At 39.3% G+C, this 16726-nt stretch overlaps 1 protein-coding gene across 4 annotated transcripts in view; it reads left to right on the top strand.

Annotated features, from left to right (window-relative positions):
* Rabgap1 (RAB GTPase activating protein 1) overlaps positions 1-16726 on the top strand; it is a 149739-nt gene that overhangs the window by 108106 nt on the left and 24907 nt on the right. For all 4 annotated transcript variants that reach the window (XM_070013209.1, XM_070013222.1, XM_070013216.1 and 1 more), the window contains 4 exons: positions 7200-7313; positions 11937-12011; positions 15426-15551; positions 16132-16275. In XM_070013209.1, the coding sequence (XP_069869310.1) occupies positions 7200-7313; positions 11937-12011; positions 15426-15551; positions 16132-16275 (459 nt within the window). The remainder of the gene's footprint in view (positions 1-7199; positions 7314-11936; positions 12012-15425; positions 15552-16131; positions 16276-16726) is intronic.

Here is a 16726-nt window from a genome sequence, read left to right on the forward strand (position 1 = left end):
TTCATGCCTTCAATCCCAGCTGTATAGAAGAAGAAGGTAGGAAGATCATGGTCTGAGGCTGGCCCTGAGCAAAAATACAAGGACCTAGCTAAAAATCAAAAAGATATGGAGCTATGTCCCCAGTGGTAATGCTCTTGCCCAGTAAGCATAAAGCCCTGAGCTCTAACTCTAGTACTACACACGAAAAAAGATAATATAATGTGTGTGGGGGAGGGGGGTTATTTTCTTTTTCTGAAGTATTGCATGATGGGTTTTATAATCTTCTAGATTAGTTTTAAGTACTATTTCTTTGGATCAACGTACTTAGGACATAATCAACTCTATGCTGGTTATTTCCCATGGCAGCCTTCCACTGCCTTTTCTTTGTTTGGCTATTTTTTTTTCTTCCTGTCATTCTTAGTTTTCTGTTTTTCAACTTGACTTTACAGTGAGTATGTATTCAAAGGGTTTCCAGTTCCCACTACCTTACTAATCCTGAGAAGTTACACAGTGGGCCAATTCTCACAGTAAGATCTAAAAATAGACATCCAAAGGATTACAGAATGTGGTACTAATAGGCAACTTTTAGATGGAGAGAGGAAAGCAACACAATGTGTGAGAGAGGAAAGCAACACAATGTTGCCATTTCCTTATATTTTATCTGTACAAACTATCTTAGAACCTTAAAGTTGAAGGAAAAGCTTCATTTATTGCATACTCTAAAATACCATTGTAATTGGAGTCAAGAAAGGAGTCTGAAATTTAGAGTAAGCACATTATTACTACTGAGCATATATATACAGCATTGATTGCATACAAGGTTTTTATTTGATGTTGTGTGTGTGGAGGGTAGGTTCTGGTACTGGGTCTTAGACCCAAGGTCTGGCTACTGTCCCTTAACTTTTTTGTTCAAGTCTGGTGGTGATCTATCACTGAACCACTTCTAGTTTTTTGCTGGTATATTGGAGATAAGTCTCATAGACATTGCTACCTGGGCTTGCTTCAGTCCAAACTCCTCAGATCTCAGCCTCTTGTGCCCCGCAGTTTCACAAGTTTTATTCCACCAATTCATTCCATTTTACTGAATGCCTTCTAAGTGCAAATGTGTACACTTGGACAACATAGTCTGAATACTGTATGATAAGGAAGCAGTGCTTTTTTTCTTTCAACAAACCATTTTAAAGAACATTGTTTAAGCCAGGCACTGGTGGCTCATTCCTGTAAACTTTGCTATCCAGGAAGCTTAAATCTGCGGATTTGGGCCTGAAGCAAGCCCAGGTGGAAAAGTCTGTGAGATTCTTATCTCCAGCTAACCAGCAAAAGCCAGAAATGAACTGTGGCTCAAGTGGTACAGTGCAGCCTTGAGCGAAAAAAAAAAAAAAAAAAAAAAATCTAAGAGACTATGCCCAGACTTTGAGTTCAAGTCTCAATACCAGCACAAAAGAAGTTAAAAAAAAACAACTTTTTAAATCTTCAGAACTATTATAAAATAGTATAAGGAGTTCTCATCTTCTCTGCTATTACTCTACCGCTAACATTATAAATTGGTATTTTATGTTTGTTATAATTAATAGCTCAATTTTGATATGTTAATAGACAACATTCAAAACCTAATTTATACTGCTCTAGTGTTTTTCATTTGTTTGTTTGGTGTTGTTTGCCAGTCCTGAGGCTTGCACTCAGGGCCTGGGCACTGTCCCTATGCCTCTTAGTGCTCAAGGCTAGCACTTTACCACTTGAGCCAGAGCACCACTTCCAGCTTTTCCTGAGTAGTTTGTTGAAGATAAGAGTCTCATGGTCTTTCCTGCCCCAGCTGGCTTTGAATCATGATCCTCAGATCTCAGCCTCTTGAGTAGGTAGGATTACAGGTATGAGCCACTGGTGCCCAGCTATTGCCTTAGTATTTGTTGTTTTTGTTGTTGTTTTCTTTTGGTTGGTTGTGGAGCTTGAACTCTGGGCTTGGTGCTGTTCCTGAGTTCTTCAGCTCAAGGCTAGCGCTCTACCACTTGAGCCACAGTGCCACTTTCAGCTTTTTCTGTTTATGTAGAATCGAACCCAGGACCTCATGCATGCAAGGCAAGCACTCTACCACTGAGCCACTTTCCCAGCCCTTGCCCTAGGTTTTTTTGTGTTTTTTTGTTTGTTTTGTTTTGCTTTACTCTTCATTGTTTCTCTTTTAATTACAAGAGGAAGAGTGTGTGTTTTAGTCTCTCCATGAGATTATACACATTGTTTTTAAACAAAAAGCAGTATAATGAACCTAATGTGCTAAAGTATACATCAACTATCTTCAAAGGGGACAAATTTACAAATTGTGAATGTTGCCTCTTATATGAAGAGGAAAAGGAAAAACATTTTGTTCTTCAAGATTTTCTTTGTTTTTTTAATACCTTTTTTCAATTATCTTTAAGGGGGCTGGGAAGGTGGCTCAGTGGTAGAGCGCTTGCCTTGCATGCCTGAGGCCCTGGGTTCAATTCCTCAGCACCACATAAGAAAAAAGAAAAAAGCCGGAAGTGGCGCTATGGCTCAAGTGGTAGAGCGCTGGCCTTGAGCTGAAGAGCTGAGGAACAGCGCCCAGTCCCAGAGTTCAGGCCCCACGACTGGACCCAAATAAATAAATAAATAAATAAATTATCTTTAAGTAGTTGTACAAAGAAGTTCCCATTCTACAAAACATCGCTGCCCTAGTTTTCTATCTGACTTTTCTCTTCTGCTCCCAGATTCTGCCTACAGAATTCCAACGTGATTGTATCCATTTTCAGACCTTTTGGGCTGGGAAGGTGGCTCAGTGGTAGAGCTCTTGGCTTGCATGCATGAGGCCCTGGGTTCGATTCCCCAGCACCACATAAGCAAAAAGAAAAAAAGCCGGAAGTGGCGCTGTGGCTCAGGTGGTAGAGCACTAGCCTTGAGCTGAGGAGCTGAGGGACAGCACCCAGGCCTAGAGTTCAGGCCCCACGACCGGACCCCCCCCCAAAAAAAAAACAACAGTTTTCACACCCTTTACCAATAAAAGTTACAGTTGTGTCATTAAATCACCAATATTTGGTTTCTTTTCATTTTAGCTGGCCTAATATATGTCATTCTTATCATTTCTGAGGTGTAGGTCCTATTTGTTTCATTGCTTATAGCACAAGAGATAAGATAGCACTAAAAATAGCTTCATTTGAATATTTAGTATACTGCACATGTAGAATTACAGACTTTTGCAGTATGCACCAGCATTTTTTAACATATGTTAAGGATCTGATGTTCAAAAGAATATACATTTCAACTTATTACAGACTATTTCTGACAGTTTCTAAGGGAAAAATGTATATAAAATCAATTACCAGTAGCATGCAAATGTATTTAAAATCATAACAGAAATTTCCCTAATCATGTTGCCACTGAAAATTGCTTTGTTTTATTCTTAGATCACAAATTAGCAAACTGCTGCCATGGGGCCAATCCCCCATGCCTCCTGTTTCTGTAAATGTTAATCAGAAAACTCCAGTGTCCATTTCTTTACATGTTTTCTGTGGCTACTCTTACAAAGTGAGAGTTGAATAACTATACTGAATGGCCTTCAAATTTGAGATTTTTTTTTTTGCTGTCTGACCCTTTACAGAAAATATTTGGAAGATACCAATACTATGTAATTCTATGCCATTTTATTTTCTTGTGGAGATTAAAGATGTTTTCGTTGTGAGAAATAAAACAGCCAAAATAAAATCAGCTAATCCAAAAACACTGCTGTCATAAAATCAGAACTTTTAGAATAGATCATCGGACAGTTTTGCAATTTTGCCTTGTTCTCTGAAGGTTTCCATGTCTGTACTATTGCTGTAAGAGCTTGTTGTCTGTTAAATCATTTTCTTAACTACAGCCTCTTGAGATTGACTACTGTTGACTTGATTCATTTGATCATGAGTATTGTTACCTACTATGTGTTACACAAGCAAGATCTCTGTGTATATCAGCTACAGCTATGTTTAACACCTTCAAAATAAAAGGAACATGTACTGTTTTATAAAGCTTAGTTTCACATGTATTTGGTTTGGATGTTTTACAAAGATGCTTTGCTGCATTCTTTAGGAAGAGTGTACCATAATGTGGCTGAGATTTGTTTTCAGAACCTTTTCCAATTGAACAATGTCATTCTAATAGGAACTTAACTAAATTTGTCATTGTTAGAATTTGTGGATCATTTTTATATGACCCGGCCTCTGTGAGTCAACTGTTTTTATTCCAAATTCCTCAGCATATTTCCTAAGACCAAATATTTTAAACAAGTGGTTCACACACAACTCCTCAAGTTCTCGTTATTCCTGAGGGCTTCTAAATTTCAGCATGTGAATTTTCAAATTAACCTTCTCAAGGACATTGTCTCCTTCCCTCATCTGCCGAGTTGTTTGCCAGCTCCCACGATCAACAGATAAGGGATGAACTGATGAAACTGGCCAGTTATAAAATGTTTTCAGAGGGAACTCCACCACCACCTTTTTTCTTTTTTCCTTTTCAGAATAAGAAAGATTGAACTCAGGGTCTTCCACTGGCCACACAAGCGCTTTTCCACTGAAGTAAATCACCCCCCCCCCTTATCATCCCATTTTTATCTGGATTTCCAAATCATATTTCTCTATACAGTGTTTTCAGATTTTGTTTTACATCAAGTGATATAACTGGCATAAAGTGTCTTGAAGCTGTTTGTATTCCTCTCCATTTTCAATCTAATTTTCTAGGCTTCATGCTTGTTTTAAGCCATAGTCTGTCATTCTTAAATGTTTCAGGGCTTCCGTTGTGATCATACAGACTACAATAATTTTCCTAAAGTCAGCTGCTACTTAAAAAAGACTTCTCTGTAAAAATGGAAATGTGGGCTGGGCACCAATGGCTCACACCTGTAATCCTAGCTATTCAGGAGGCTGAGATCTGAGGATTGCAGTTCAAAGCCAGCCCAGTAGGAAAGTCTGAGACACTTATTTCTAGTTAACCACCAGAAACCTAGAAGTGGCCTTGAACTGAGCGTAAAGCCCCATGACCTATCAAAAAAAAAAAAAAAAAGGAACATGGTTCAATTGTAGATATAATTCAGGATTACAGTTAATAGACTCTAGTTAAGGCAAAGTGCTTGCCTTAGCATGCCTGAAATCCAGATTGACAAGCACCATAAATAAATAAATAGGCTTTTTGACAACATTTCTCATGATGGTATTCTGAATACAGGTCAGTGATATATGTTTATCATTTTTGGAAAGTTTTAATGAAAAAAATTAAGCACTATTTTAGTGCTTGTTACTTAATGCTACTTTGACGTTGTCTTCCTAAAACACATTTAAATTAAAATGCTGAGTTATCAAATCCTCATTTGGTTGAGTTATTGCTTCAGGTTGTATTCCTTCTTAGCAGATACTTTGACTGGATTTTTCCACTGTGATTTTAAATTGCACTTTTCTAATAACTACCTTTTCATTTACTTATTTGCATCTATATATTATCTTTTGTGAAATGTCCAAGTTTTGTCCACTTCCTTAAGTCATCTTTTAAGTTTTTAAGATATAGCTGATAATAATCCCTTTTCAAGAGTAAGTACAGCTTTCCTATTTCTTACTTGAGTGTGTGTGTGTGTGCACGCACGTGTGCGCACGCACATGCACGCACATGCAGGTACATGAGCAAGTACTGATCCTGGAGCTTGAATTCAGGGCCTGGGCACTCTGCCTGAGCTTTTTACTCAAGGCTGGTACTCTTCTTCTTGAGCCACAGTTCTACTTCTGGCTTTTTTTTTTTTTTTGGTCCGGTCGTGGGGCCTGAACTCTGGGCCTGGGCACTGTCCCTCAGCTCTTCAGCTCAAGGCTAGCGCTCTACCGCTTGAGCCACAGCTCCCCTTCCGGCTTTTTTTCTTTTTGCTTATGTGGTGCTGGGGAATCGAACCCAGGGCCTCAGGCATGCAAGGCAAGCGCTCTACCACTGAGCCACCTTCCCAGCCCTACTTCTGGCTTTTTGATGGTTAATTGGAGATGAGAATCTTATAGACTTTTGCCTACGCTGGCTTTGAACCTTTTCCTCAGATCTCTGCCTCCTGAGTAGCTAGGATTATAGGCTTGAGCCTCCAGCACCTAATTGAGCTACAATTCTTTAACATGTGAACAAATAATTTAAGCATGGGTAAGAAATAGAAGTCATGGGTACTTGATAGATTTCATTTATGACTGCTGACATTATTGACATATGCTCAATTTTAGTTAACCATTATGAGAGAGAAAGCATTTTTCTTCATTGTCAAACGCAAACGATATTTTCTCTGTTTGAATCCCTTGACATTTAGTGGTCTTTTGTATTAAATTGTTTACTCTGTGCATTCTTATGCCATTTTGCCCTAAGAAACCTACATTTAAGGAACTTCTCTTTTCCAGCTGAGAACTGGCATGTGGGCTTTATGCCAAGGATCAATTAATTGACTTTTTCTATGGAAAATGGATTTTTTTTTTAGTTGTACATGTTCCCTGTTAACAGTGAAAAGAAAATAATCTTGTACTTCTTTTCAGTATATAAGTAGTATAATGTGAGGCCTATAGAATGAAAAAGGCTGCTTTTATTCCATCTACTTCCTTTACATGTGCATTTTAAACTCTCTTTTCAGTAGCATATATTAATTGTGCAAAATAATGAATTTAAATAGGACACTTTTGTATGCATATATATTGTACTCTGATTTTTTTGTGTGTGGGAATCGAGACCGGTCATGCAGCTTGAACTCAGGGCCTAAATGCTGTCCCTAAGTTCTTTTGCTCCAAGGCTAGCACTCTACCACTTTGAGCCACAGCACCTCTTCTGTTTTTCTGGTGGTTAATTGGGGATAAGAGTCATGGACTTTCCTGTCCAGGCTGGCTTTGAACTGCATTCCTCAGATCTCAGCCTCCTGAGTAGCTAGGATTATAGGTATGAGCCATTGAGCCTGGTTTACTTACTGGCTTACCCTCTTTTGTGCCCCATACCTCTTTTCAAGTAGTCCTCATTCTCTTCCTTTTTTTTTTTTTTTTTAATCTAAGTTAAGCATTGGAGAGAACATGCAGTAGTTATCAGAGTCTGGCTAATTTTGCTTATAATCCCTTACAAGAGAGTTACTGTGGGCATACTTGTGTTTATGCATATCCTGACAACATTTGAATGGACATGTGAGGAGACCTTGCGTAAAACCTCAACAAGCATTTACATGATCAGCTTTTCTGTTTCTGCAGGAGTCCCCCCAGGACAGTGCTATCACTCGAGATATTAACCGGACATTCCCAGCTCATGATTACTTCAAGGACACAGGAGGAGATGGCCAAGATTCCTTATATAAAATATGCAAGGTATTTCATATAAAAAGGCCAGTTTTGACTGAAATTATATAAAAGATAACTACAGAAGAGTAATTTGTATTTGATGCTCCAAGATGAGGGGATAAAAGAGGGAGAAGACTTTATAAAATCAAATGTAGCAATACAATTTTAGACTCTTGAAAGAAAAGAAAATAATTAGAAATAAAATAACATCTTTTTTTGGTGTTCCCTATCACCTTTCAATCAGGATTTTCAAACAACAGTCTCCTGACTTCACATTTATACTTTCAAAAATTGAGTTAACAGTCTCAGCGCCCTGTAACATTGCAAACTCCTTTTCGGTATTCACATTGTAAATGCTAAACTTGGCATTTTGGGCGTGGCCCGACAGTGAGATGTGTCAGTGGGGGTGTGTAGCATTGCAGCATAGTAAGTGATGTTAAGTACTGATTCTGTCCAAATAGGTACCTGAACACTAAAGGAAATGACAGCCCTTTCAGTCTAAATAATCCATTTTAAAATTTTTGCATCATTAGCACTATAAGAAATTGGAATCTGAAGTTTTCAGGTTTGCCCTGCATATTTTTAAGAAGTTGTTTACATTTTTATGATCAAAAAGGCAAAAGTAACAACTAGTTTTAAGACAGACTGGAAATTAAGGCTAAATTAAAAGATTAAATGGTTAAATTAGATGATCTGACTATAAAGGCAGTTAGAGATTAAAGAAATCATTCTTGGGTTTAATGTTAAGTTTTCCATAAGACACACAATGCTATATTTTTGCCATGATCTTCTCTGATCATCCTTATTTAGCCACTTCTCCATCATATTACCACCACTTAAGCAGTCATTGTGGCCATCATCTACTACAGACTACCCAAAAGGGAACTGCATTCCTACATACCCGTGCTAGTCTCTCAGTGATCTTCTTGCCACTCCTTCTGTCAGACTTTCCCTGCTCCTGGTTATACCTTCATCTCTCTCAACTTTAGCAACAGCTCTGCTGTTTTCTCTCTCGTTCCCTGCTCCGACAACAGAGGTCTTCCCCTAGCTGTTCACTTGGTAGTTCCTCTAGCTCTGTCACCTAGAGGTCCCTCCCACTACTGTGCAGGTTTTCCCAGGTGTGCATTAGCTCAGAGCCTAAATTCCAGGCTGCCACATCGTCTCCATGTCAGAGGCTGTCAGGTACAAGGAACAAAATAAGTCTTAAAGTAGAATCCATTTAAAACACGTTTTATTATGGAACAGTTCAAACACACTGATTCAATATTTGCCAACATATTGCCACAGTTGCTTCATCTACCTGCCTCTTTTTTTTTTCTTTTCCTAAAGTACTACAAAGCAGATATCAGGCATCATAATCCTAAATTCTTCCCTTTACATATTTGAAAAAATAAGATTATTATCTATCTATGCCATTTAGTAACCAGCTCTATATTCATATATACCTGAGTTCTCTTTTATAGTTGGTTGCAATCAGGATCCAGCAAAATCTGTTTTATATTTGATTGCCATATCTCTTTTTATTAAAAGTGTTCCCCCCTTCCCTGTGCCATCATCTTGCTGGAGATCCACTTATTTCTGTTTCAGTTCTTTTGTTGAGGTTGTTAGGTGCAGTTGATGTCCTTTACAACTGTACATTGATTTGATTTGCTACACTGTTGTCCCAGAATTGGATCATTTCTGTAGCCGCCACAGAACCGTCAGTGTTTAGCCCAATAAAATGAAGTGAGAGCTCCTCAGTTCATTTTCTGGTCCTAGCTTCCTTAATTATTGTGGACAATATTTTATAATATAATTTCCTGCCTTATTCTTTGCTGCTGCTTCTCTCCATGAACTTCTCACTGCGCTCCGCTTATTGATTTGTCGCTATCTTCCACTGAACTGGGAAGTTTCCCAAGACAGAAGTCATTTTATATGTGCTTACATCTGCAGCATTTTTTGGCACATTACTTGACATATAGCAGGTTTAGTAAGTGTTGAATTAGTGAAATGTCTTGTCTTTCATATGCTGCTTCATAGACCCATGAACCTTATCTTTCAAATGTCTCCCAGATGCATCATACTTTCACGCCTCCATGCACTCCTCCAGGCTCTTCAGTCAACCTGGAAAATATTCCCTCTGTTCTTTTCATGTGGAGATTCCATACATTTTCATCCTGTTAAGCTCTGTGCTAAGCACTTGAGGTGATAGGACTGAATGAGGATAGGAAGTCAAGTTCATAATGCTAATTGCATGAAACTAAGGCCGATTAACTCAGACATATTTTTGTAAATAATAAACCACAGATTGAGACCTACAAAAATATTACTAAAGAGCTATATTGGCGGGGTGCCAGTGGCTCACGCCTGTCATCCTGGCTACTCAGGAGGCTGAGATCTGAGGATCACGGTTCAAAGCCAGCTTGGGCAGGAAAGTCCATGAGACTCTTATTTCCAATTAACCACCAGAAAACCAGAAGAGGTGGTGTAGCTCAACTGGTAGCTGAAGAGCTGAGGGACAGCACCAGAGTTCAAGTCCCAAGACCAACAACAATAACCAAAAAAAAAGAGGAAGAAGAGCTGTATTGGCATATGTTACTATTTGAGGCTGAGTACTATTCCTGAATTTTTTTGTTCAAGGCTAGCACTCCACCAGTTGAGCCACAGTACCACTTCTGGTTTTCTGGTGGTTTATTGGAAATAAGTCTCATGAACTTTACTGCAGGGGCTGACTTCAAACCACAATCCTCCAGTATCAGCCTCCTAAGTGGCTAGGACTACAAGTGTGAGTCACTAGTGCTTAGCACTATTCATTTTTAACATAATCTTAGCAATATTGGCACTAACATTTGTTCTTACTACTTTGAGAGGTAGAAGGTGTTGCCTCATTGTATTCCAATCATATCCTCTCTAAAGCCTTCTCTGCACAAGTTGTCTGTAGAAAAGTACACGTGTGTCTCGTGTATACCTCGCCCTCTCATCAGAGAAGTGTAAAAAGATGGGAAAAGTCTAATGGAATTACATCAAATGAAAATATGATATAAATGGGCTTTTGTTTTACTTCTTGGCAGTACTGAGGTCTGAACTCAGGGCCTCATACTTGCTAGGCAGACTTTCTATCATGGAGTCAGGTCTTCACCTCGCCTCCACAATCTTTTGTGCCAGTATTGAAGCTTGAACCCAGGGCCTTGAGCTCTAAATAAGGCTGGCACTCCATCCATTGAGCTACATCTCTTCTTCCAAGTTTTCGCTGGTTAATTGCAGTAAGAATCTCTCAGATTTGTCTCTCAGATTTGTCTGGCTTCAAAAACTACAATCCTGAGTAGCTAGGAGTATAGGTGTGAGTAACTGACACTCCGCTGGGTTTTTTCCATTTGGTTTTGTGTTTTGAGATAGGGTCTTACTTCCTGCTTAGACTGTCATTCACCTACTTTTCGGTATAAAGTCGCCATAATTGAATGGCAGGTGCACACTACCATGTCCAGCTGTTGGTCGAGAAAGAACCTTGCAGACTTTTTTGATCATTCTGGCTTCAAACCACAGTTCTCCTGGTCTGTCTCTCAATAGCTGGATTATAATAAGTGTGAGGCACCAATGTCCAGTGATTATATCTGTTTTTAAAAGGTAGATTTTGACTAAAAGATAGTGAGAAACCCATTGATATATTAATGTAGTTGTCATCTGATAAGCAGCAGTTTCATAAAAGATACATTCTTAACATACTCAATTCTTCAGATTGTTTTCTTGGGACACAGGAACTTTAACACACAAAGACGTAAGTGGAGAATAAAGAAAGTTTCACCAGAAGTAAGTTGTCAAAAGGGAATAACGTCCTGAATCAGGAGGGTTTCCCTTTTCTACCAGTTTACATAAGAATGACCAATACCCATCATTACAACAGACCTCTGAAAAATAGCTAAAAAGCCCCAGGAATGTTAGATGCCAGTATTGTTTTCAATATTCACAGGAGATGGGTATTACTCACCTTCAGCCAAGAAAAATAAAAAGAAGAATTCCAGAGAAATTCAGAGTAATCACTCTTATCAGCAAAGTTATTACTGGCAATAAAGGATTGTATTTTGGTATATTTGCCAAAATGCTTTTTTTCTCAGAAGGAAAAATGAATAATGTTGAGAGTGTTAATGAACACCTACTATGTGGAGGATGCTAGCCATGTTGCATAGAGCCATTGCCTCCGTCCTTAGTCTGCTAGAGAAGATGGACACTAGAAGTGCAGTGTGGTCAGTGCGATAATAATCATGAAATAATAAGCCCTCAGAGGCACAGATAAGAGAAGGATTAATTCTGGACAATTTGGAACATGTTGAAGGCTTGAAGGAAGAAAACACTTTTTAGTTAGAAAAGAGGGGAAAGGACATCCCAAGGGTACAATATGAGCACTGACAAGGATCTCCTAAAACGGCTCAGGTAGGTTCTTAGCCTCTTCCAATTCTTAGCCACAGGAAATGGCAAGGTCACTATCTTATTTATCATAAATTTAAAAAATGCAAATTGGAGAGAGATTTTAAAGTTATGCATTGGCCATCATAATGCTCAAGTAGGGTTTGGGTACCATCCTCCAGGCTCCTGCATTCAAGGTCCTCTAGGGCCATCATTGCCCACAAGTGGCTATATTCATCTAAACTTCCTGTTTTTTCTCCCCACCTCCAGGCTTATTCTGTGTACGATGAAGAGATTGGCTATTGCCAGGGCCAGTCATTTCTTGCTGCTGTGCTGCTTCTCCATGTGAGTAACTAGGCATCTGTTACAGCTTACACATGTCCTGTCTTAGTTCATATAAGCTTTAGTCCAAATTTTAGATTGAATTCGGCCACATTCTCAGATATACCTGTACCCTTTTTCCTTAATTTTGTGTCATCAAAGAAGAAAAGCACGGGTAATAAATGATATTCTTCCCTTTTATTGGCATGATTTGGATAGACTTGAATATTGTCTGGCCCTCGAGAACATTTTCCCATCTCTGAAGTAGCCATTGTCACTAATATTTGTTTGGGGATGTACATATTGGATAAGTGAAGAGCAACAAAGATAAGTTTCTTTAGTATCATGTTATTTGTGTGTTCATTTGACAAAGATCTTTACTCTCCAGATGTTCAATTTTCTTTTAAATCCTACGAATGATGACCTCACAGTAAGCTGGCTCTCCCATGTTCAGTGTTCTCATCAGCGTTTTCCGCACCCATCATCTCTCTTTTCATCTCCCTCTTTCTTCGTTTCCACGTGTTTTATGTTTTTTAAAAAATATTTTATTAAGGTCTTGCACAGAGATTACCATTCTGTTTTATATTTTATTGGGGAAAAAACATTATTGTTTGAAGGGAAATAGACAAACACCAACACATTTCACTCCTAAGTACCAGGTCAGGGGCATTCTGCCACATAATCGTCACATGATGTCCGTCACTGGCATCGATCAGCAATGTCTCTCTCACACAGTGGACATTCGGTTTTCCCCCATTCACCCAGCAGCTCCTTTATAGCCCCCTTTTTTTTAACCACTGAAGATTCACACATTACATTTGGTTGTCATTTCTCTTTTTTTTTTTGGTCGGTTGTAAGTCTTGAACTCAGGGCCTGGGCGCTGTCGCTGAGCTTTTTCATTCAAGGCTAGTGCTCTATTTGAGCCTCTGTGCCACTTCCAGTTTTCTGATGAAAAATGGGAGATAAAAATCTCATGGACTTTCCTGCCGGGGCTGGCTTCAAACAACAATCCTCAGATCTCAGCCTCCTGAGTAGCTAGGATTACAGGTATAAGACACTGGCACTTGACATTTTCTAGGTTTGATCTGAGCACATATACACTACACATACCCCAGATAAAATGCACGTAAAGTGTTTAATATACTGCCTTGCATATAATAGATGCTTAATAAATGTCAGCTGTTAGTATCATTACCAAAAGGACTAGGTGATGGTCTGCCAGGAAATATTCAGAGTCACAGGGTAAGTGTGGAATATAAAATATTCCAGGAATATCTTTATATTGATAAGGTAGGGTTTTCTGACTTTATTTCTCTGGTGCCAGTACTGGGTTTTTGGTGATTAATTGGAGGTAAGAGTCTCACAGACTTTCCTGCCTGGGCTGGCTTTGAGCCATGATCCCCAGATCTCAACTTCCTGAGTAGCTAGGATTACAGGCGTGAGCCATCAGCACCCGGCAGTCTTTATTCTTTTAATCTAAACTACCTTCTTACCTTTAAAAAAATGTATTCCAGGACTGTGATAGTTTCAGAAAATTCAAGCAAACTGTCTTGTAAGGTACTCCACATTCTTAAGTTGTATAATGTTACATCTTGAAGGATTCCTCATATAATTTAAAATTTGTGGACAGCTGATGTCTGCAGAGTTTATGAGGGCTATGTTGAAGGTCACAGGTGAATTGTAGACATGGTAGAGAATTAATGATTCTACCTAGCTGTAAGCAGATAATTCTGAAAGTCTGCCATTAGGAATTTCAGGGGTGTCATGAAGGTAAAATAAGAGTTTTGGTGTAAGAATAAAACAGAGCCTCATTAAAGATTTAAACCTCCTCTAGGGAGTTAACCTTAGCATTGCATCCTGAAAAACAGAGACTGTCATTCTCTTTTGCAAGTTTCAGTACCATTAACTTTTTCCTTCTTTATGTTGCTATGGAAATAATAGTTATTTTTAAAGCAGGAGAGAAAAGAGTGGAACATTGCTGGCAAAAGAGATAGCAAAGTATGTAAGAGCCCTGATGTGGGGAAGCACTTGCGTTTAGCAGGAATTAGAGGAAGGCAGCGGACAGTAGCCACGTAGAGGGGAGAGGGGGCCTGAGTTCAGGAGAGAGCCTGCACATTGTTTTCCTCAGCCCTGGGAAGCCAAGACTTGGTGACATATTGTGACAGTCGCCATGTGGGTAAAACAAAAGCCACCTTGTTTCTTCTTGTGAACTCCGCTTGGTGGTATTGTGGTCATGTAAAAGTATGCCAAACTTTGATACTAATAATGAGATCATTTTTTGTTGTGTTTTAGTCAGACATCATAGCTCAGAATCCTGAGGTTTAGCTTCCTTCACAGATTAAGCCCAAGAACATTGATCCCCATGTAATTATCATAACACCTTGAAAATAGCTTTCCCAAATTCTCAGTGTCTTGTTTTGAGCTCTGTGCTGCTAAGTGTTTGTGTGCCATGGATCAGCCGCCCGGCCTGAGAAATGCCTCGCGGCTCAGGCTCCCTTTTCCTCACAGGAAGAGAGTGAAGTTGCCTTTCATGCCATACCCCTCGGAAGATTGGTCTTTCTTCTGTCCCAGCCACTCTTACCTTTCCAATAATAATCTGCTGTGCTCTTTTCAGTTACTGCCTGATCTGATTTGCTCTTTAGCTGTTTTATTCTTGGTGATTTCTGTGCTCTGAGTTGCTCCATCATCTTGTTCCATAGAAGCTCGCCCACCTTCTTGACTTTTTTGAAAGTTTGCTGCAGTCACACCAAGCCTTAAATAACATAGCCAGTGCTCTTCTTCTGTGTTGAAAACTAGACATCTTGCCAGTTTCTCAAAAAATAGTTTTCTATAAATCTCTGGATGAATCCACATTTTATTGTAAGTAGAAGTGGAGTTTTTGTAGCACTTTGACCGTTATTGCAAAAAGTACTATAGCACCGTAAGCATTCTTACAAGCCTTAGAATATGTAATATTCTCCAACAAGCTATGTTTTTGCCAAAGAGGGGGAATAACTATAGTTGTATTAGAATGACTATTAGGAACTGAGGAAGATAACAGATAGAACTGAGGCGTTCCAATTTGTGAAAGATGAGACCTATTCTGGGTATCAGCCTGATCTTCTCAAGTCCTGTCTTCCGCACAAAGCTTGTTCCCTGACTTCCTGCAGGAGACACAGGCATCACTGTGATCCTACCGATCCTCTCTGGTTCATCACAGTTAATTTATTCTAGCTGTAGGGAGGCTCTTGGAGGGCAGCAGCAGTGCTGGCAGACAGTAGGCATCATTACACATTTCTTTGCTGAGTGAATAAATATTACAAAATAGAGCTTTAGGCCTGAGTCTTCATATACCACTTCATCTCCTGGTAAGACAAGTGAAAGATGAATTTAATATGCAGAGTGCTCTGTGATTCACGACCCACCCTTTTCTCTCCCCCCATTGCCTATCTGTTACAGATGCCTGAAGAGCAGGCATTTAGTGTTCTAGTCAAGATCATGTTTGACTATGGTCTCAGGGAACTTTTCAAGCAGAATTTTGAAGATTTACATTGCAAATTTTACCAGTTGGAGCACCTGATGCAGGTAAGGAGAATTCAACCTGAGTTGGACTTTATAAAGATGCAGGACAAGGTGAGCTAGATTAAGGACATGATACCATCTGTGGAAAAGGATGGGTTTTATTTCTGTCATGTCTCACTATGTGATGAGAATGCCAAGATCTAACAGTGCGAACCTGGTGGGTGTGAGTTTGGTTTTCAGTCTTATAAATAACCAAAAGAAGAAATGACTGTAGAGACCTTTCCATAGCAAAGCCAATGAAGAAATATTCATCAGGCTCTGACTGGTTGGGAATCTCATAACAGAAGTGAAACCCACTTTCCCAGACATTTCATAACTTAGAAATAAAAAGTAGCTTTCCAAATACTTGTCACTATTGGAGGGCTTCCTCTTCAGACCTACTTCATGGTGTGTAAAGGGAGAGTTGAATGCCAGCTTAACACCAGCTAAGTATTCTTCTGAGCACTTTGGAGATTTTTAGAAAAACACAAGTATGTGACTTTTTTTTTTTTTTACCAATTGCTGGCAGATTTGTGAGCCCCATGAGACACAGTAGGATAGCTAGCTGCATGTGTGCCCAAATCTAATTAGTTTGCTATTTCAGGAATACATTCCTGACCTGTACAACCACTTCCTGGATATCAGCCTTGAAGCACACATGTATGCCTCCCAGTGGTTTCTTACTCTTTTTACTGCAAAATTCCCTCTCTACATGGTCTTCCATATCATCGACCTGCTCCTATGTGAGGTAAGTATTAACTCTGTCAATGCCCTGTGTGAACTTTGTCAAAACAGTCAGTCTTATGTTAGTTCTGGGAAATCCACACCAAAATGGCCCTTATGCAGGGTAAACTAATGCTTACATTTGTTAAAAAATATAAAATAAAATCTCAGTGACTAAATTCAATAGAGGTTTCTTTCTCACATAGATAGGCAGAGTTGGCAGTAGTCTGTCTTTCCAGAGCATGTGTTGTCTTTAGATAGAGTAGAACTCTAGTCTTTGTTTCTGTGTTTAGGCTGGGATGAGTGGGGGTGGGCGGTGTCCAGGGCATCTTCCTCACCTCCCCATTAAGGCCCCGTATGGCCTTAAACTCTCAATCCTACTCTAATATCCTCCCAGGTGCTGCAGTTATAAGCATGTTCCACTATGCCTGGCTGTACATCTTCTCTTTTTAAAAGAAACCTTGGAAATTATACCC

The sequence above is a fragment of the Dipodomys merriami genome, unplaced genomic scaffold, assembly GCF_024711535.1.
Source record: "Dipodomys merriami isolate MVZ:Mamm:240054 unplaced genomic scaffold, mDipMer1.0.p SCAF_11, whole genome shotgun sequence".
NCBI lineage: Eukaryota > Metazoa > Chordata > Mammalia > Rodentia > Heteromyidae > Dipodomys > Dipodomys merriami.